The sequence below is a fragment of the Garra rufa genome, chromosome 18 (genome assembly GCF_049309525.1).
Source record: "Garra rufa chromosome 18, GarRuf1.0, whole genome shotgun sequence".
In the NCBI taxonomy this organism is placed as follows: Eukaryota; Metazoa; Chordata; class Actinopteri; order Cypriniformes; family Cyprinidae; genus Garra; species Garra rufa.
The window spans coordinates 2,393,546-2,416,547 of NC_133378.1; the positions used below are offsets into that span (position 1 = coordinate 2,393,546).

At 35.2% G+C, this 23,002-nt stretch overlaps 1 protein-coding gene across 1 annotated transcript; it reads left to right on the plus strand.

Annotated features, from left to right (window-relative positions):
* Nucleotides 1-491: 491 nt before the first annotated feature.
* kif3b (kinesin family member 3B) lies at nucleotides 492-16,878 on the plus strand. The gene is made up of 9 exons (XM_073822856.1): nucleotides 492-640; nucleotides 7,024-8,531; nucleotides 10,893-10,994; nucleotides 13,190-13,312; nucleotides 13,608-13,726; nucleotides 15,857-15,973; nucleotides 16,085-16,190; nucleotides 16,366-16,583; nucleotides 16,689-16,878. Exons 2-9 carry the CDS (start codon nucleotides 7,107-7,109, stop codon nucleotides 16,795-16,797), a joined length of 2,319 nt encoding a protein of 772 aa, XP_073678957.1. The 5' UTR covers nucleotides 492-640; nucleotides 7,024-7,106; the 3' UTR covers nucleotides 16,798-16,878.
* Nucleotides 16,879-23,002: the final 6,124 nt, after the last annotated feature.

Sequence of the window (23,002 nt, forward strand, 5' to 3'; positions counted from 1 at the left end):
TTTATTATCAATTTTAAAACACAGCTGTGCTGCTTAATATTTTTATGGAAATTATAATTTATTTTGAATCAAATTTCGATTAATTGAAAGTTAAAAATAGCATTAAAATGTTTTGTAACATGAGAAATGCCTTGACGAATTTAAAGCATCCTTGTTAAGTAAAAGTATGAATTTCTTTCAATAATGAAAGGTTTTTTTATATTATTGCTTTTGCAATATTATCTTTGTATGTAACTTCTGGGTTCTAAATATCTGTTTGTCAGAAAAGTGTTATTTACAATTTTATTTTTTAATTAATAAAACCACAAAGTTTATTATTAGTGGTACTTTGTTGTGGTTCCATTTGAAATAGCTTGGATACAGGAAATGTGCAGCTTGAGTCTGGATCGATCCAGCAGCAGCAGTAGATGCATCCCGGCCTGCAGGGGGATCACAGCACAGCTCTCCTTCTCCCTCTCTCTCCCTCTCTCTCTCTCTCCTCACAGGGACAGACATGGCTGACAGAGTTCGTGAGGAGAGATACGGGTAATTTTGTATATTTCAACGCTTAGACATTTGAGAGGTATGTACTTCTGGTGGATATGAAGGCGACTGTGATCTTCGGCGTAATTTACAGGTTTAACTGTTTCGGAGGGGAGAGGTGAGTCACATTATGCATCTATTTTTACAATGTGTGCTGCATAAATGACGGTTTGTTTGCCGTTGCCAGGCCGCTTGTTTTGAGTCTCTGAGGAGCTCCATCCTCATAGATCCGTTTAGATATCTTGGCAAGCTAATATTAGCAATATCATATTATCGAGCTATTATAAAACATGATCATTTCAACTGCAACAATGACATTTTCGACAAAGCAGGCTGTTCGTGCGTCGAAATTTGCCTGTTTAGTCTGTTTATCGCCGTTATCTCTCGCTATTTTACATGACAACCAAGACTGAGATTGACTAATACAAAACAGATTTACAGGGATATATGAGGTTAAGTGATATCCGATGGGCTGATGTGAATTAGCACTGCTGCTATAGCTAATATACTACTTAATAGTAGCGTTTTATCGCGTATATTAATAAATTATTATTATTATAATCAGTTTTTGTCTCAGTCTCAGACTGAGTACTTCTACAAATGTAATGTAATGCCGCGTTCCAGGTGTTTTTCCCAGTGATGGGCAACCTAACTTACTTGGAAAATGTAGTGAGCTAAGCAAACAGTTACTCTTCATTAAATGAAACTTAACTACACTGAAGCTACAGCCTTGGGTAATGTAGCAAGCTAAGCTACAGCATCATGGCAAAAGTAGTTCACTACATCTAAGCTATTTTTTAAAATTTATTTTTTCTATTGAACCAACATCATACCAAGTCAGTGCCCTGATAGCACATGCACATCTTGGAGACGTCTATTTGACGTCTGCATTTACATCTGCAAGACGTAGTTTGCTCATCTGCAGGACATCTATTGGACGTTTCCTATCAGATGTCAAATAGACATCTATTAGATGTCTTTAAGATGTTTATGGTTTAGAATGTATGTAAAACTGACATCTTACAGACGTCTGCCAGACGTTTGTATACAGCAGATGCTTTCCAGATCAAGAGATCTTTAACAGACATCTCACAGACGTACATGTGCTATCTGGGCAGTGATCAATTAAATTGTCAGTCATACAGGCATACAAGTTCAGTTTAACTGTTTATTCAACCACTCTTCCAAACCAATTTGGCAACAAAAATCTGTATCATGTACAGGGCTGGATTTATCTCATATTTTGGGGGGTTGAATTCTTTCTTGGGAAAAAAAAAAAAAAAGCAATGGCCCCAGTTTCACAATATTAAACGAATAAAACAGGGAAAACACAAAATTTGTAAATAAGATAATTTTATACATATTATTGAATAACATAGTCTATATATGAATGGGTGTTTGTCAACTGATTGCATGTCGTCAGAGTTTACAGTGTTGACAGCTTCGTAAAAAATAGCCTAATGGAAGCGCTGTAGATTTGTTGTATATAGCTACTAAAATATGACAGACTGCACAAAAACAGCACTTTAATTTACTGCCGTGTTTGAACAAAGATAGTGATTGATTTCATGAATACAGGAGCCTGTTTTTTTTAATTGTCAGTATCTATAGTACATAACAAATACAAAAATAAAAACAAATCACAAACATTTGCAGTCAAGACTGTGAATAAAAGACAAGTGTGGAATGTAAGCCAGATTTGGCCCAGACCCTGCTACTATCTGGAAAGCAAAGCTAAATTCTATTGTAAATTTGTTAACTGACAGTAAGAATATATAACCAAATCAAGTGGCTATTTTCGTTTGCAGAAGGTAAAACACATTAACATAAATTGTTAGTCTTTGAGAGGAAAAATTAAACCGACAGGTCACAGCGGCTAGGCCTAGAAGTCACATTTTATTATATTCTGAAATAAACAGACCTACAGCGTAATGTTATGACATTATTTCCCTCACTCCACAACAAATCCTTTAACTTTAATCTTATTCAGAACAGAACAATGATCAAATAAATAAATTTGCCTAAACAATCCAAAACAAATTAAATGTGAAACTGAAAGTAGATGGGCTTATGTAGACTACCTCTCCTGCCACAAATACAAATGTTTCCATATCTGCAATGTATTTGAAGCAAAATTATTATGCATTGGGTAAGCTTTGTACTTCATGCACGTCGACGGAAAATATCTTGATGAGCAAAAATGAACTGCACGTAATACACACTGTTTAAATTGACTAATGTAACTTTTGGGTGACTGTGTTTTATTTTTCAAATGAACAGTGATAGTGTGCGCGTAAGACACCAGCGCGATCAAACAGCTGAATATCATATTCTGTCATGTTGGTCATAGTAAAGGCATAATTCGCTACTGCAAAGTCCAAAGCAGTTTGAAGTATTAAGAATATTAGCAAAGATTATTATAATTCGTTTAGACTAGAACACGGTTTCATTCTTATTTTGCTATGGAACCTGGTGGTTTTTTGTTTGTTTGTTTTTACTAACGAACCGAAACATTTTGCCTTTCGCCACGAATTTGACACCCACCCTCTGTCCATCTCATACTTCTGAGTTTGAGGTCTTCCCAGAGCACTAGCCTGCTTCAAAGACTAAAATCAAGGCGCCCATCACTAGTTCTAATACTATGTTTTGCATTGCAGATTATACAGTTTTCAAACTGCTTTGCCTTATTTTTCAAAATATAAAATCGCCTGAATTTTGTAAAAAACGATAGAGTTTGGAGAGGAAAAGGTACAAAGCAATACAAAACAAACAATTTACAGGTTATGTTGTCATTCCTTTGCTCTCAAACTGAATGCAATGTAATAAGAGGCCTTATTTAATAATAACATTAACAGTGAAGCATGCATCTAACTCTGGGTGAAAAGCTTATAATAAAATCGCCAAAATTCGTCTACGTGTTAAGGATGAATAGTATAACACATTTCCAAAGCTGTAAAAGGTTATTTAAAAATAAAGCATTCATTATAAACAGTTTACTTACTTTAAGTGCACCCATTTATTTAGTCTACAAATTAAAATAATAATTATTACAATTATTAGTATTATTTACGGTGAGCATTGCTGTCACACACATAAGAGCCCCGCACTATTGTTTCAGCTATTAAAATAGTCCAGTTTTGTATGTAACGCAAAGTGATTATATTTCGTTTCGTTTTTATTAGGTTAATTTAGAAAAAACGTTTGGAGCATTTTTTGTTCGTTAAATATAAGTTTTTGATTTTTAAAGTAACGACCAAGCGGCCAGCGGCAGAGAATGAGTTGATCATATTGTGTTTGATAAATTTTGCCTTCTCAGATAATCATGACTTGCCTAAAATAAATATAGATCTAGGCCTAAAAGAGTTAAAGTATAAAACAATGTTCATTTCAACGTTAAAATAATATAAATGTGCGGTATTAGGCACAAATGCAGTCGTTTGTACGGAGAGCCGGACATAGAGGCGCCAGCACAATCACTTGCATTTTTGCAGTGGAAACAATTTAAATATTCCGTCATTTTTGCTCATAAAGGTACGAGTAATACATTATTCGGAACTGTAAAGGGTCTGCTTTTATTTGTGTGCACTCACAATTTCAACAAAACGTTGGAAACGGTGCTTGAAACGTTGAAAACAAACATGATCCCCTCATGTCATCTCAACAGGAGTTCTTCTCAGCAAAACTCAGCGAATACATAACTCACAGACAAGATACTTGCATTTATAGAAAGCTTTAAATTATTACTTAACGAAATAGAACAAATCAAAAACAAAAACTATTTCATTATGTATTCTGTAAAGATTAATTTCTCTCTAAAGGCGCGTCCAAAGAGGAAATGGCGATCGGCAACTTCATCCTTGCCAGACACTGACTCAGAAAACACAAGCGTTTTAGCGTTTATTTGACAATAATTACCAATAGGATAAAACACAGGCGGTGAATATAAACACTTTTATATTAGTTTAATCAGGGGTGTAGCAAGCTTTTCAAAAGTGTGGGGGATGAATGTGGTTTGTTTGTTAACAATAAAAATGATAAATACAGTGACAGAAGGGTACAAAAGGTATTAACAAACAAGATATAAAAAGCTTTCAATTTAAATGAGTGATAGTGATACTAGAGTGATACTAAAAACACACTCAGAACACACTTGCTAGACTTGCTAAAGATTTAGAATCAGAAATGCTTTAATAATCTCAGGGAGAAATTATTAGGGCTGCCAACTTTTGACTTCAGCTTGGAGTGAGAATTCCCACAGACGTCCCTGTAGGGGGGTCCGGGGGCATGCTCCCCCGTAAGAAAATTGTGTACATTTTACAGTTAAATTAATCTATCTGGTGCACTTTGAGAGTTCACAATTAAGAGCTCCAATACAGTTTCAGTGTGCAAACTAAACAAAGAAAAAAGCTGGTCAATTGACTTGATCTTGAGGTTTAAAGGGGACTCAATCCTCTTTTTAGTGTGATATGGTGTCTCATGGTATGTGATAAAGAGACAAAATTATAGATACTCAGTCGTAATCAGTCTTGGGCTAGTTAGTCAAAAAAAGTAATATGTTAGTCAATACTAGTTACTCCTTTCAAAAGTAAATTTGACCATGGACCACAAAATCAGTCATAAGGGTAAATTTTTTGAAATTGAGATTTATGCATACTCTAAAAACTGAATAAATAAGCTTTCCATTGATGTACGGTTTGTTAGGATAAGACAATATTTGGCCGAGATACAACTATTTGAAGGGTGCAAAAATAGTACCTTTAAAGTTGTCCGAATAAAGGTTATTAGCAATGCATATTATTAATCAAAAATTAAGTTTTGATATATTTACGGTAGGAAATCTACAAAATATCTTCATGGAACATGATATACTTAATACCTGTGCTACTTACGTTAACTTACGGTTTTGTGGTCCAGAGTCACATATAAGACTATAAGTTACATAACACTAGTAAGTTACACTACTAGTTACATTACTTTTCCATTACACCCCAAAAACTTGGTAGTTGCATCATTTTTGCAGCTTGTGAATTCATTAAATGTACAGATAAATGAAGAGTACAGCTGGCTCCAACTGATGACAAGCTGCAATTTTTTTTAAACAACTTCTGTCATTTAATAAAACAGCAATATGGTAAAATCTGCAACAGGGCTAAAGCAGGTAGAACCAACCAAACACGTTGGGGTTCGCAGTAGATGGAGTCTTAGTATCACTAACGTTACACAATTTGTGACATTGATGTTTTTTGGATGGTAGCTGTATTATTATTACTTACGTTTTATTAGTAATTAGTTACACTACTAGTTACCAGGGTGGTAAAATCATTGTAATGTAATGCAGTACTGTAATATTATTGCCCAACACTGGTCATAATTATGGCAAAAATCAAAATGATGAGATTTATGAGATAAAAAGGTGATTTTAAAAAGTCTAATATTTTCAACTTCATAATTGTTTTTTTCGTCAACTTCAACTTTTCATCTCGTAATTTTGACTTCAAAAGTCTAAAATATTAAAAAATAATTTGAAATTATGAATTTAAGTTATATTTTTGGGCTTTTTTATGCCTTTAATGGACAGGACAGTAGAGAGATGACAGGAAATCAATGGGCAGAGAGAAGGGAGTAGGATTGGCAAAGGACCTCGAGGCGGGAATCGAACTCGGGTCGCCGTGAGCACAGTTGGGCTTCGTATACACTACCAGTCAAAAGTTTTTGAACAGTAAGATTTTTTTTAAGAAGTCTCTTCTGCTTACCAAGCCTGCATTTATTTGATTGAAAATACAATAAAAACAGTAATATTGTGAAACATTTTTACTATTTAAAATAACTGCTTTCTATTGGAATATAGTTTAAAATGTAATTTATTCCTGTGATCAAAGCTAAATTTTCAGCATTGTTACTCCAGTCTTCAGTGTTACATGATCCTTCAGAAATCATTGCTTTAAATTCATTGAAAAAAGACATTTAGATAAAGATATTTATGATGTTACAAGAGATTTCTATTTTAAATAAATTCTGTTCTTCTAAACTTTCTATTCATCAAAGAAACCTAAACGAATCTACTCAGCTGTTTTCAACATAATAATAAATGTTTTTTGAGCAGCAAATCAGAATTTTAGAATGACTGGAGTAATGATGCTAAAAATCGGCTTTAAAATCACAGAAATAAACTACATTTTAAAATATATTACATTTACTGTTTTTACTGTACTTTGGATCAAATAAATGCAGGCTTGGTGAGCAGAAGAGTCTTCTTAAAAACAACATTAAAACAACATCTTTTGACTAGTAGTGTATTTTGTAAATGAACTTGCTCTGTTTTACTGCTCACCAATTATGTGCTTATTCAGTATTTTTCTGTAAAACGGTTACACAGATTTGCATGCCAGGATAAGTCTAGATAAATATTTTCTGTGTTTTATCTGCTGTAACCATAACACAAGTTTGTTCATCTTCATCCCTTGACGTTGTCGTTTCACTGAGTTGCGTCATGTTTTGCAGGCTCTGATGCTGGCAGCACCATCACTGTGAAATAAACTACAAACTCTTCGGGAGAGGCCAGAAAACACACCAAAGCCATCAAAATGTCTAAAAGCAAGAGCTCTGAATCCGTCAAGGTAGTGGTGCGTTGTCGCCCCATGAATGAGAAGGAGCGAGCCGCCAACTTTGAGAGGGTGGTCTCCGTGGATGTGAAGTTGGGCCAAGTGGCTGTGCGCAACTTTCGAGGAGCGTCTTCCCATGATCACCCAAAAGTGTTCACCTTTGATTCCGTCTATGATTGGAATTCAAAGCAGATGGAGCTCTACGATGAGACTTTCCGACCATTGGTGGACTCTGTACTTTTTGGCTTCAATGGGACCATCTTTGCATACGGTCAAACGGGCACCGGAAAGACTTACACGATGGAAGGGGTACGAAACGACCCTGACAGGAGGGGTGTCATTCCAAACTCTTTTGAACACATTTTCACGCACATCTCCCGCTCTCAGAACCAGCAGTACTTGGTCAGGGCTTCATACTTGGAGATTTATCAAGAAGAGATCAGGGACCTTTTATCGAAGGACCAATCGCGCCGCTTGGAGCTCAAAGAGAGGCCGGATACGGGCGTCTATGTTAAAGACCTCTCTTCGTTTGTCACTAAAAGTGTTCGTGAGATTGAGCATGTGATGAACGTCGGGAACCAGAACCGCTCGGTTGGCGCGACTAACATGAACGAGCACAGCTCTCGCTCTCACGCGATCTTTGTCATCACCATTGAGTGCAGTGAGTTGGGTCCAGATGGGGAAAACCACATTCGGGTTGGGAAACTCAACCTTGTTGACCTGGCAGGAAGTGAAAGACAAACCAAAACTGGTGCTCAAGGCGAACGCTTGAAAGAAGCCACCAAAATCAACCTCTCTTTATCCGCTTTGGGCAACGTCATCTCAGCACTAGTAGACGGGAGAAGCACCCACATCCCGTACCGTGACTCTAAACTTACAAGACTGCTGCAGGATTCTTTGGGTGGAAATGCCCGGACGGTTATGGTGGCCAACATTGGACCTGCTTCCTACAATTTGGAGGAGACTCTGACCACTCTACGCTATGCAAACCGCGCCAAAAACATCAAGAACAAACCCCGCGTCAACGAAGACCCCAAGGATGCCCTGCTTCGGGAGTTTCAGGAGGAGATTGCTCGCTTGAAAGAACAGTTGGAGAAAAGGTCTGGCAAGAAGAGGAGGAAAAGGAGGAGGAGGAGGGTTGGAGAAGGAGGAGAGGAGTTAGAAGATGGGGAAGAGGATGATGAGGAGGAGGATGACGACGAAGAGGAAGGAGTGGATCTGGATAAGAACAATGCAGATTATTGGCGTGAGCAACAGGAGAAGCTGGAGAAGGAGAGGAAGGCCATCATGGAGGACCACAGCCTGGTGGCTGAGGACAAACAGCGGCTGCTGAAAGAGAAGGAGAGGAAGATGGACGATCTTCGTAAAGAGAAGGAGGCTTCAGAGATGTTGGCGGCTAAAGTTAAGGTTAGAAAACACAGACTACTGTTCAAAAATTTGGGTTAGTAGAATTTTTTTTTTTATGTTTATGAAAGAAGTCTCTTCTGCTCACCAAGGCTGCATTTATTAGATTAAAAAAGCAGTAAAAACAGTAATATTGTGAAAATATTATTACAAATTAAAATAGCTTTTCTATTTGAATATATTATAACAATGCTATTTATTCTTGTGGTGGCAAAGCTGAATTTTCAGCATCATTACTCAAGTCTTCAGTGTCAATTGATCCTTTAGAAATCATTATAATATGCTGTTGTGATGCTTAAGAACATGCTTATTATTATGGGGAAAATGATTGATAACATGATATGTGGAAGCCGGTTTCTGCCACTGAATAAAAAAAAAATAAAAAAGGTAATTGCAACTTTTTATCTCACAATTCTGACTTTCTTTTTTGTGAGATTGTGAGATTCTCGCAATTGAGAGTTGTTTGGTGGAATTTGTGAGACATAAACTTGCAATTCTGAGAAATAAAGTCACAATTGCGTGATATAAACTCACAATTGCGAGTTATAAAGTCAGAATTGCAATTCTGAGAAATAAACTTGCAATTCTAAAAAATAAAGTCTTATCTCTTTCCTCATAATTGTGAGTTTATATCTTGCAGTTCTGACTTTATAACACGTAGTTGCGAGTTAAGTCAGAATTTTGAGAAATAAACTCGCAATTCTGAGAACAGTCTTTATAACTCTCAATTACGAGTTCACATCTCACATTTCTGAGAAAAAAGTCAGAAATGCAAGAAAAGTCAGAAAGAAACTCGCAATTGTGAGTTTGTCATGCAATTCTGAGAAATACATTTTTCCTCAGAATTATGAGTTTATTTCTCGCAATTCTGACTTTATAACGTAGCTGCGAGTTAAGACAGAATTGAGATAAACTCGCAATTCTGAGAAGTCTTTTTTTAACTTTATAACTTGCAATTGTGAATTCATATCTTGCATTTCTGAGTAAGAAAAGTAAGGAAGTTTTATTTTGTCTCACAATTTTGACTATAACTCGTAATTCTGAGAAAGAAAAGTCAGAATTTAGTTTATATCTCACAGTTCTGACTTTATAACTCGCAATTGAGTTTGTATCACACAATTCTGACTTTATCTCACAATTGTGAGTTTATATCTCGCAATTCTGAGAAATAAACTCACAATTTAAAAAAATAAAGTCTCATCTTTTTATAAAGTCTTTTTTCCTCAGAATTGAGTTTATTTCTCGCAATTCTGACTTTATAACGTAGCTGCGAGTTAAGAGTTAAACTCGCAATTCTGAGAACAGTCTTTTTTTAACTTTGTAACTTGCAATTTTGAGTTCATATCTCACAATTCTGAGAAAATAGTCAGAAATGCAAGAAATGTCAGGAAGTTTTATTTTATCTCACAATTTATCTATAACTCGCAATTGTGAGTTTGTCATGGAATTCTGAGAAAGAAAAGTCAGAATTGAGTTTATATCTCACAGTTCTGACTTTATATCTCACAATTGTGAGTTTATATCTCAGAAGTAAGAACTGTGAGATTAAAAGTTGCAATAGCCTTTTTTTTTTTTTAATTCAGTTGCGGAAACGGGCTTCCATAGTTTTGTGTCATTCCTAAATAAAAGAATCAAATTTTTCCAAAAAAACAAAAAACTAATCATACTAATTTTTAATGGTAGTGTAATTTTTTTTTAACAAATATATTGAAGGTATTACAAATATTCTGTGATGGGGGAAAAAAACAATTGTGTAAATAATTGTATATAAAAAAATAAATAAATTATAAATATAAAATATACATATAAATTGTTATTATTAAAGAATTGTTTAATTGGGCCAGTGAAAATATTGGCAGGGTAACAACTGAGTCTTTGCAAACAGCTTGATTGATAGGTGATCCGAACAATTATAATGCTAAATCTGCCGTTCTGTCCAACAAACAAATCAGACAAAAGAGTAGCATTGTTTGTCGGATATAGCAACAGTAACTAAGGAGGGTGGGTTTTTGTGAAGGGTCCATTGACCTTTATTGTGAGTTCATAAGTGTTTTTTTAACTGATTAACAGAAGCAGCTTGTAAGAGTCATTCGTTTTTAATCAGACTACACTGATTGCACTGTATGTTGTTTTTGCAGCGCAATAGAAAAACATGTTTGTCTTCATTTTAATAGTCATTTGTTTTATCTACTGTTCAGTGCACACTGCAGACTGACAGATTTAATAAAATGTATTGAAGATTCAATAATCGTTTCAGAAACAAATACTCTTAACGGCCCTTCCCTGAGCTTAGCTAATATTGTGTCACTGTATTATCAGGATAAATACATTTGACTTATCTGATAACCTGCTTTTCACTTTCAGGCAATGGAGAGCAAGCTGCTGGTGGGAGGGAAGAACATTGTGGACCACACCAATGAGCAGCAGAGGATCCTGGAGCTGAAGAGACAGGAGATAGCCGAACAGGTATAGTTTCCAATAACACACTGTAGAGCGATTGAGCTAGACTGCGTTTCAGTCCTCAAGGTTGTTTCAAAGGAGACAGGTCATTTGAGCCTCCTTATAGTTTGTGATGTGGATATTTTGGGAAGCTGGATTTCAAATGGAGAAAAAAAGAAATGCTGATTAAAGCATTTGTTCATTTTTAGTTGTAGCTGCATTTATGCAGCTTGCAAAGAAATTCTGATGCTGTTTGTAGCCTGTCATTGTGTTCAGCTATTCATTTACAGCTGAAGTCATACGTTTACATAATCCTTGCAGAATCTGCAAAATGTTAATTATTTTACTAAAATAAAAGGGATCATACAAAATACATGTTTTTTTTTTTATTTATTTAGAACTGACCTGAATAAGATAGTTCACATAAAAGATGTTTACATATAGTGCACAAGAGAAAATAAAAGTTGAATTTATAAAAATGACCCCGTTCAAAAGTTTACATACACTTGATTCTTAACACTGTGTTGTTACCCGAATGATCCACAACTGTTTTTTTTTGTTTTTTTTTTTTGTTGTTTGTTTAGTGATAGTAGTTCCTGAGTCCCTTGTTTGTCCTGAACACTTAAACTTTGCAGGTTCTTCAGAAAAATTCTTCAGGTCCCACAAATTATTTGGTTTTTCAGCATTTGTGAGTATTTGAACCAAGGTTGCCAGGTTTTCACAACAAAACCCGCCCAATTGCTACTCAAAAGTAGCCCAATCGCGTTTTGAGGGGGGTACCCTTGTAAAAATGGCATTTCGAGGGGTAAAATACACGTTTTTTGGTGGGGTTCCCTTGGTAAAATTAGCATTCCAGGGGCTAAATATTACATTATTAGGGTTGTTTCAACCCGCAGACATGAAAAACGTGCCGCCGCTGTGTTAAAGTAAAACCGCGGACTTGGCAACACTGGTTTGAACCCTTTCCAACAATGACTGTATGATTTTCACACTGAATCAGGGATGGAAATTAACTTTTTTGTCCGCCGGCCAGTGTGTCTGGTGGATTTCAAAATCTACCAGCCACTAAATGTTTTTACCAGCCACTTTATATTTTTAACCGACAATGTGTAGCTACATGTGAAAATTAATACTACAAGATCTACTATACTTGAGCAGTTTATTTAATCTCAAGTCTCAATATAATACTTTTTTATTTTCACCTAATTTTTCTATCACGATACAGAGCTATCTTCACAACTACACAACTTATAGCCCACATACTATAACAGCCTAGATATTTTATGTAGCCTAATTTGCGCGCATTGGGGAGTCTCACTCTAAACGCAGGGTATTAAAGTTGCTTTTGAATGCGCGTGCGCATTTTACTTTTGCTTTCGTTTTTACTATAGCGCGAAACTCTCGGCGGCGTAGAGCGTGCATTCTAAAATACAAAAGATACTTAACAAAACCATTTGGGTGGACACCAATGGGATTTTGAAAAACGTGTCCCCAGTGGAAATTACGCCCCTGTGTGAACTCTGCCGCCGAGTTATCGTCTGATGTGAATGAATGCCGCGTTGTACAGTATATTGAGAAAGACGCGCCTTGAATTGCATCTGACAGAATGTGCGCTGTAGCACGAAATACAATATATTTCTTCAAAAACAGATTGTAAAGATATTTTAACAGACCTCTTAACGCCTGTGATGCACAAAATCACCCGCATTTGGCTGGTAGCGGCTGCTAATTTCCATCCCTGCACTGAATACAACAGAGACTCATATGCAACTATTTCAGAAGGTTCAAACGTTTACTGATGCTCCAGAAGGAAACACAATGCATTAAGAGCCAGGGGTGAAAACTTTTGAACAGAATGAAAGTGTGTACATTTTTCGAATTTTGCCTGAATATCATATTTTTTTTCATTTAGTACTGCCCTTCAGAAGCTACAGAAGATACTTGCATGTTTCCCAAAAGACAAAATAAGTTAAATTTACCCTGATTTTTAAATTCCAAAAGTTTTCACCCCCCGGCTCCCCACTAAAATATTTAGCATTTTGCAGATTCTGCAAGGCGTATGTGAACTTTTGACTTCAACTGTATATCCAGATAGCTTTTGAACAAAATTATGTATGTAAAATTTGTGTTAGGATGTTAGAAATATTATATGTGCAGTTTCACATGGGCTTGTGAAATGCAAAGATGTTTAAAACATTCATAATGTGTGTTTGTGTGAGCAGAAAAGGCGGGAAAGGGAGATGCAGCAGGAGATGGACTGTCGTGATGAAGAGACACTGGAGCTGAAAGAGACCTACAGCTCACTGCAGCAGGAAGTTGACATTAAGACCAAGAAACTCAAGAAGGTATCTGTCTGTGTGTCTAGATAGATAGATTTGTCTAGTAGTGTGCTGTTAAAATGATATTGGGAAGGCTGTGTGCGCATGTGATCAGATGTATTATTAGAGTCCAGCTGTATTCTCTAGGGTCATTTAGTAGGACAGCTCTCATGGCAGATCTCCATCGTCCTTGTTGAGAATCATCCATGTGTGACTGAATTTGACCTCCTTTTGCTTAAGTTTACAGAGCAAATGCACCTATTCCTCTGAAGAACCTCATCTTTTTTTAAATGTCCCATCTGCTTCTGTCTCTTTCATGCAGCTCTTTTCTAAGCTGCAGTCTGTGAAGGCGGAGATTCAGGACGCCCAGGATGAACATGTCAAATACAGGCAGGAGCTGGAGCAGACACAGAATGAGCTGACCAGAGAACTCAAACTCAAGTATGTCGATATGGTATCAGTATTTCTCGAAACACAAAGATTCACAGTCGTCCTACCCATTACGCATACATCTTCCTCTACCTATCAGATAGTTCTCATCATTTCTGTATTGCTACTATAAAATCAGCATGTTTTGTCATATGTGGCTGCAGTGGTCAGTGTTTGGTTTAGCATGGAGGTTGAATTTGGAAAAAGAAACCTCTAAAAGCATTCTGGCCTAATTAAGTTGTTTTGTTGGACTGACTGCTTGAAAATCTGGACTCAGCACTACTATATTACGGATGTCAACAATTTAATACACACTGAGGCTCTAGCGTACTGAGCGGTCTCTGAGGTAGAGTGTCCATTAAGGGAGGATTTATCTGACAGGCTGCTTTTCAGTGCAGTAAGCTGAATAGGTTTTGTGTTAATGGCAAATATCTTGAGGATTCAAAGATGAAGAAAATAGGGGAAAAAAGAAAAAAGCTACTGTTTAGCATTTGCTAAGTTATTAGAAATGTACATTTGGTATGTTGGTTTCATAAGATTTTGTTTAAATTTAACATCTATAAAAACCCCAAAAATGTCATGTGGTGTAATCAAGTAATAGTAATAATATAAAATTCATCTAACATCTAAATCCTAAATTATTATTTACATTTTTCAAGGTAAAAAGATTATCATTCTATTATTGTAATAAAAAAAAATCCTGATTTTGATGCTCAACATGTTTATTATTTTGTTCAAAATGGTAATTGTGATTTTTTTTTTTCAGGATTCTTATATAATTAGTGTAAAAAAATATATATTTTGGAAATAGAAATCTTTTGTAATCTTATGTATGTTTTTATTGTCATTTTTGATCCTTTTTATGTGTCATTACTAAATAAAAGTGGCAATTTCTTTAAAAAAAAATCATACAAATTATAATTGTAGTGTATTTATGTATTTACTTTTTTAACAAATATATTGGAATTATTGCACAAATTTTGGACAAAACATTTGCTTAATGTATTCAAATTTATTGTAAATGAAAAATTATTATAATTATTTTAATTTAGGTAAAAAGTATGAAGTAAAATAAATAAAAATCATACTCAAACTTTTTAAATAATATATTAAATATATATTGAAATTGCAAATATTCTGTGGTTTTTGGAATAAAAATAGTGTAGAAATGTATTAATTTATTGAAAAAAATAATTTGTAAAAAATAATTGTGATTTAAAATGAAGACTGAATTATTGTAATTAATTAATACTATTTTAAGTTTCAAGGTAAAAAGTATAAAATACTTAAAGAACATAATCAGTCTTCAGGAGCTTTTTCTTAAATATTAGTATTTTAACAAAATTGCTTCACTATTTTTAATAATAATAATAAAGATTATGCCTGTTTTGCTTAAAGATTTTCTGTTTTTATTTAATTTAACACTTTTAAATGAGAATTTATTTCTTTATAATGAGGACATTTGTATCACTGACTTTTTGGAATTTATTCAGCAAAAATATTTAGAAATTAAAAGCATGTTCTTCATAGGAGAATGTGTTTTGTGTGAATTGGATTTTAAAGGTATAGTTCACCCAAAAAAATTGCTCACCCTCATGTTGTTTCAAACCCATAAGACCTTCATTCATCGTTCAGAACACAAACTAAGATATTTTTGATGAAATCCACGAGCTTTCTGACCCTGCATAGACAGTAATGCAAATGACATGTTCAAGGCCCAGAAAGGTAGTAAGGACATTCTTAAAATACCCGAAGACTGACATGAAAGAAAATAATTGTTGAATAAAATCATTTTTGGTATATTTTTGGCTTAAAAAGTACTCTTGTAGCTTCATAATATTACGATTGTACCACTGATGCCTCATGGACTATTTCAATGGATGTCCTTACTACCTTTCTGGGCCTCGAACATGTCAGTTGCATTGCTGTCTATAAAAGCTCTCGGCTTTCATCGAACATATCATAATTTGTGTTCCAAAGATGAACGAATGTCTTATAGATTTGGAACGCCATGAGGGTGAGTAGTTAATGACAGAATTGAATTTTTGGTTTGAACTATCCCTTTAAATTTAGAGTAAACCAAAGGAGTCTGACAAATACGTCATTTTATTGAGCCGTTAACATTTGTGTCGTACCCACCAGACATCTGATCATAGAGAACTTCATCCCAGTGGAGGAGAAGAACAAGATTGTGACAAGAGCCACTTTTGATGAAGAAGACGACCTTTGGAAAATGACCCCCATCACCCGTATTCAAAAGTATTTAGACTTATTTTTGAAATTTGAAACTCAAGTATTTTTAAGCCTACTAACATCCTTCCCTTTTTCACTATAATGCTTCATCTTCATCTCTTTTTTTCTTTTTCTCAGTGATCAGCAGATGATGAAAAGGCCTGTTTCTGCAGTGGGCTACACACGGCCTCTGAGTCAGCACGCCCGTATGGCCATGTTGATGCGGCCTGATGTCAGATACAAGGTATGCTGACACTGTTCCCATAATCCCCCGCATGGCAACACACAAAGCACTCCGTTACAACACTCCCTCAGTCTTTACAGCGACACAGATGAGCTCAGGAGAATCAAACACGCATTGCTCTCCTGCTCTTGTGCCTTCATCTTTTTATATTTTATTCTCCCCGTCTGTCTTCCAGGCTGAGAATATCTTGCTGCTGGAGTTGGACCTTCCCACCCGGACCACAAAAGACTACGAGGGGCCGGTGATCGCGCCTAAAGTGGCTGCGGCTCTGGAGGACGCTCTGAGGGAGGAGGACGAGATCCAGGTGGACGCCTCTGGTCTTCGTGCCAGCCTGGGCTCCAGTCCAGGCCTCAGTGCCTCAGCTGCTGGGTTTTCTAAGAAACCAAAGTCAGGGTGAGAAATTCTCCCTCCAGCCTCTTCACTTTTGTTTATTTTTCACCTCTTTGTTTATCCTACCTTAATATACTTTTTTTGTTTCTCCCCACAATCCTCTCACAGCCGACCAAAAACTGGCAAGAAGGTGAGCACTCCAACTTCAGCTCACAGCCCTTTGTCCGGCTCAGGGTCCCCTCTTTACCCACAATCCCGAGGCCTTGTGCCTAAATGACACTGGCCCTCTGTGAAACCCTTCACTGCTCCATATAAACTGATTTGCTTTGCCATTAAAGTTGTCAGTTTTTAAACAAAGGTGGAACATCTTGGTGTGTTATTCGAACCCACCAATCGGCCCTCAAACTACCTTGTTTTTAGATGTCGCTTCAACATCTTGTTCATAGCACAAAGAATCACATTCGGCAATCTTTGAAGTCTTAAAGCTCACTGCCAGATGAAGTTCCACAGATTTAGTTTGCACTCAAGCAAGATGTTACAAATTGTGTGTGCGAGGGCATCGAGACGGCAGATGTACATGTTAGTTACGTCATTGTGGGGATGTTTTTGTGTGTGTCCAGTTGTAGGATTAACAAATTTCTCACATAAAGTAGCTGGAGATGAGATTTATGCTGGTTTGGGCCACAAAAAGCACTGTATTGTTGTTTGACGAGAAAGTAAGCACATTACGTCATTGGCTAAGACCCAAAACAACCTCTAAGCCTTTCTCGAAGACTCTTTGAGTTGCTTTGGTTGGGGGAAGGGCCCAGAAACACACTCTTGACTGGGCTGTCATCGCAATCAGCGCTGGATCCAGTTGGGAGTTTAACCGTCATCACATACTAAAAATATCAGGGTTCCAAGGTGCCTTAGATTCTCTTTACATACAGAAGGTTGGTCTGAGAGTCCCTTGACCTGATGGCTGGACAGTAGAACCTGTAATCCACAAAAACCCCAGTGGATGGGTCCTGAATGCTTTGAATTACGCTAAAAGCCTGTTGTGTTGGGCAGGCTTGCATTTCATGGTCAAATGTGAAAGGGATAGTTCAGGCAAAAATGACAATTCTGTCCTTAATTGTTCACCTTCATGTCGTTCCAAACCTGTAAGACCTTTGGAACACAAATGAAGATATTTTTGTTGAAACCCGAGAGCTTTCTGACTGTGCATAGACGGCGACGCAACTACCATTTTCAAGACCCAGAAGGTAGTAAGGACATTGATAAAATAGTCCATGTGACACAATTTAATAAAGCTTCGAGAATACTTTTTGTGCGCAAAGAAAACAAAAATAACAACTTTATTCATTTTTTTTCTCTTCTGTGTCAGTCTTCAACAGACGTTCACGAGAGTACCACAACACATAAAGTCGGTATTTTGCTTTCTTTGCTTGCAAAAAGTATTGTAGTAGCTTTATACAGTTCAGGTCAAAAGTTTACAACCTTCTTTCAAAAACTGCAAAAATTTAACCAAAATAAGATGGATCATATCAAATGCGTGTTGTTTATTTAGTACTGACCTGAATAAGATGTTTTACGTAAAATATCTTTACATGTAGTCTACAAGAGACAATAATACTTGAGTTTATAAAATTGACCCCATTCAAAAGTTTACATACACTTGATTCTTAATACTGTGATGTTACCTGAATGATCCACAGCTGTGTATCACTGTTTTTGTTTAGCGGTAGTTGTTCACGAGTCCCTTGTTTATCCTGAACAGCAAAATCCTTCAGGTCCCACAAATTCTTTTGTTTTTTCAGCATTTTTGTGTATTTGAACCCTTTCCAAAAATGACTGTATGATTTTAAGATCCATCTTTTCACACTGAGGACAACTGAGGGACTCATATGCAACTATTACATGAGGTTCAAACACTCACTGATGCTCCAGAAGGAAAGAAGTTGCATTAAAAACTGGGGTGAAAACTTTTGAACAGAATGAAGATGTGTACATTTTTCTTAGTTTGCCTAAATATCATATTTTTTTTTTTCTTTTAGTACTGCAAATAGAAAAAAAGAAGAAGAAAAGTTCTTCAAATTCAAAAAGTTTACACTCCCGGCACTTAATGCAATGTGTTTCCTTCTGGAGCATCAGTGAGCGTTTGAAATTTCTGTAATAATTGCATATGAGTGCCTCAGTTGTCCTCAGTGTGAAAAGATGGATCTCAAAATCATAGAGTCATTGCTGGAAAGGGTGCAAATACACAAAAATTATGGAAGACTAAAGAATTTGTGGGACATGAAGGATTTTTCTGAAGAACAGCAAGCAGTTTAACTCTTCAGGACAAACAAGGGACTTGTGAGCAACTATTCAGATTAAGAATCTTAGTATTAGGAAGGGGATGCAAACTTTTGAACCGGGTCATTTTTAGATTAAATGAACTGTTATTTACTTTTGTAAACTATATGTAAACATCTTGTATGTGAAATATCTTATTCAGGTCATTACTAAACAAACAATAACATGCATTTTGTTTGATCCCTCTTATTTGCTAAAATAATTAACATTTGGCAGATTCTGAAAGGGGGATGTAAACTTTTGACATCAACATAACATTACGGTTGAAACGTGGTAGTCACGTTACTTTCTATGCAGGGTCAGTAAGCTCTTGGATTTCATCAAAAATATCTTTGTGTTTGAAGATGAATGAAGGCCTTACGGGTTTGAAAAGACATGAGGGTGAGTAATTAATGACTGAATTTTCATTTTTGGCTGAACTATTCCTTTAAACGAGACTTTGACGTGAGCAAGTCTTATTGAGCTGTCAAACCTTGAACTAGTGAAGGTAATACCATTGGCTGCTGCTACTGTAGGGTTCTTTTACCCCTTGTGACATAGCATACGGTTTATGTATATTGAGACATGTTAGCATATAAATCTGCATTATCATTGCAGTTGTATTAAAATAAAATAATAAATAGTAATAAATGCAGTCTTGGAGTAACATTTTAAAAGGCTAAGTTATTACCATACTAGTCAGTTTTATATTCGAGCAATTGTAGATAGTTTTTAACAGTGGTATTTTTGTTTGCTTAGATTTATATGATTTATTTTTTGAATATGTATTATTTAAAGTTGTGTACAAATTTATTTTTGCATATGAGATTTAAGTATCATTTTCACGGGATTCACTGCGTTCTTTTGCGTTAAGCGCATTACGTCGTCATTTAGTAAACGTACAGCTTTTGGATTGTCAGAATGTGTCCTGCAGATCCTGACGCTGGTCACTGAGTGTGAATTTCTTAAGTGAAATATGCATTATCTAACCAATATCCATGCTGCATTATTGCATAAGTCATTAGTTGATGTCTTGTTATTTTTAAGGTTTTAGCATGACATAAGAACATCTAAAGCATTATAGGCGAAATGAAACTGTATGTCTGCAGTCTAATACTCCACTTTCACCTTCTTCCATGTGATGCATGAGTTCAGTGCTGATATCCACACTGAGAAAACAATTTTAATGTTCACACAGATTTGTTTTGTACTAAAATGTTTTTGAATTTGTATTTGAGTTTAGAATGCAAATGTCCTCAATGTCTTAACCATCTTTTAATTAAAGGATGATTATTAGCTATTTGAGGGTTTTTTTTCACTCCACTTCGTCATTATTTATATAAATATTCTCTTAGCTTCATAAAATTACAGTTGAATCGCCGATGTCCTTACTACCTTTCTGGCCCTTGAATGTGGTAGTCCCATTGCTGTCTATGCAGGGTCAGAAAGCTTATGGGTTTCATCAAAAATATCTTAATTTGTGTTCTGAAGATGAACGAAGGCCTTACAGTTTTGGAACGACATGAGAGTGAGTAATTAATGACAGAATTTTTCTTTTTAGGAACTATATTTAAAACAAAAAATAAATAAAAATAATTAATAATTTTTTAAATCTTAATGTGTTTGTGTTTTATAAAAGCCTGAAAAAGATTATTGCGACTTTTTATCTCACAATTCGGACTTTTTTTCTCAGAATTGCATGCAAGTTGTACTTTTCTTGCAATTGCGAGTTTATATTACGCAATTATGTGAAAAAAGTCAGGTTTTCGAGTTTCTCGCAACTCTGACTTAATAATTCCCAATTGCGAGTTTATATCTCACAATTCTGACTTTTTCTTAGAAGTGCGAGATAAAAACTCTCAATTCTGACTTAACTCGCAGTTGCAAGTTTATATCACTATATGACTTTTCTGAGAATTGCGAGAAACTCACAATTCTGACTTTTTTCTTGCAAATGCAAGTTTGTATCTCAGTTCTTTTTTTTCTTGGAATTGCGAGATAACTCACAATTCAGACACTTTCTCGTAAATGCAAATTTTTTTTATCTCAATTCTGACTTTATAACTTACAATTGTGGGTTTGTATCTCATAATTCTGACTTTCTTAGAATTGCAAGACAAAAACGTACAATTCTGACTTTATTTCTCACAAATGTAAGTTTGTATCTCGTAATTCTGACAAACAATCAGTTGTGAGTTATAAAGTCCAGTTTTGAGGTGGAAATAAGACTGTTCTCAGAAATGCAAGTTTATATCTCACAAATCTGACTTAACTCACAGTTGCGAGTTTATAGCATGAAATTTGCAGAAAAAAGTCAATTTTGACTTCATAACTCACAAATGTGAGTTTATATTTCAATTCTGACTTTTCTCAGAATTGCTAGATAAAAACTCACAATTCTGACTTTCTCGCAAATGCAAGTTTGTATCTCAGTTCTGACTTTATAACTCACAACTGCAAGTTTATATCTCACAATTTTGACTTTCTCAGAATTGTGAATGAAAACTCGCAATTCTAACTTTTTTTTTTCTCACAAATGTGAGTTTGTTTCTTGCAGGTCTGACAAACATGCAATTGTAAGTTATAAAGTCCAGTTTTGATGAAAAAAGACTGTGTTCTCAGAAATGCAAGTTTATATCTCACAAATCTGACTTAACTCACAATTGTGAGTTTATAGCACACAATTTTATTTCCAGCAATTCTGGCTTTATAACTCGCAATTGCAAGTTTATATTTCACAATTCTGAGTTTTTTTTTTTTTTTAGAATTGCAAGATAAAAACTCGCAATTCTGATTTTTTTTTCTTGCAAATGCAAGTTTGTATCTTGCAATTCATATTTTTTTCAACTCACAATTGCGAGTTTATAACTCAATTCTGACTTTTTTGATCTTGCAATTCTGATAAATATGCAATTGCGAGTTATAAAGTCTAGTTTTGAAGGGAAAAAGACTGATATGCTCTCAGAAATTCAAGTTTATATCGCACAAATCTGACTTAACTCGCAACTGCGAGTTTATATCACGAAATTCTGAGAAAAAAGTCAGATTTCTGAGTTTACCGCAATTCTGACTGTCTAACTCGCAATTACGAGTTTATATCTCACAATTCTTACTTTTTCTTAGAAGTGTGAGATAAAAACTTGCAATTCTGATTTTTTTTTCATCTCACAATTCTTTTTTTCTCAGAATTGTGAGATAACTCTGGCTTTATAACACAACTAGGAGTTTATTTCACAAAAAAAATATATACATTTATATTTGAGATAACTCACAATTCTGACTTTTTTCTCGCAAGTGTAAGTTTGATCTCGCAATTCTAACAAACATGCAATTGCGAGTTATAAAGTCCAGTTCTGAGAGGAAAAAAAGACTGATATGCTCTCAAAAATAGTTTGTATCACACAAATCTGACTTAACTCGCAACTGCGAGTATATATCACAAAATTCTGAGAAAAAAAGTCAGATTTTTGAGTTTACCACAATTCTGACTAACTCACAACTGCGAGTTTATATCTCACAATTCTGACTTTTTCTTAGATGTGCAAGATAAAAACGTTCAATTCTGACTTTTCTCACAATTGCGAGTTTATATCTTACAATTCTGACTTTTTCTCAGAATTGCGTGACATAAACTCACGTTTGTGAGAAATAAAGTCAGAATTCCGAGATGATTGTTAATATCACGCAATTCTGACTTTTTTTCTCAGAATTGTGAGACATAAACTCACAATTGCACACTATAAAGTCCAGTTTTGAGGGAAAAAAATCGGAATTGTGTAATGAAAAAGTCGCAGTTACCTTTTATTTTTTATTAAGTGGTGGAAACAGGCTTCCATAGTGTTTTCTTTCCAAGTAAAACTTTACATATTTTTTGGTATATATCAATATATATACATTTTTTTTACACCAGCCCATATTAACCTTAACAGAAAACTCAAAAACAAGTTTACGTCTTTTATTGTTTAACATGCACGTTATGCGGTAGCAAAACAAAAAATAAGCTTAAAGGGTTTATGATTAGCTTTCTAGCTAAACATCACAATTTTGGATACTTAATCTGCAATAAATACCAAATTATGTATTATTTACATTTAATATAACAGCTAAAATTTGTATAATTTCAATTACATACTGTGAATACACATGAAATGAAGAGAATAACACTG

Bases quoted from the DNA above. Each gene is read 5' to 3' on its own strand.
- kif3b (XM_073822856.1), top strand. From the start codon at position 7,107: ATGTCTAAAAGCAAGAGCTCTGAATCCGTCAAGGTAGTGGTGCGTTGT. The intron at 13,727-15,856 runs GTATGTCGATAT...CGTACCCACCAG, and splicing joins ACCAGAGAACTCAAACTCAA to ACATCTGATCATAGAGAACT. The intron at 16,584-16,688 runs GTGAGAAATTCT...ATCCTCTCACAG, and splicing joins TCTAAGAAACCAAAGTCAGG to CCGACCAAAAACTGGCAAGA.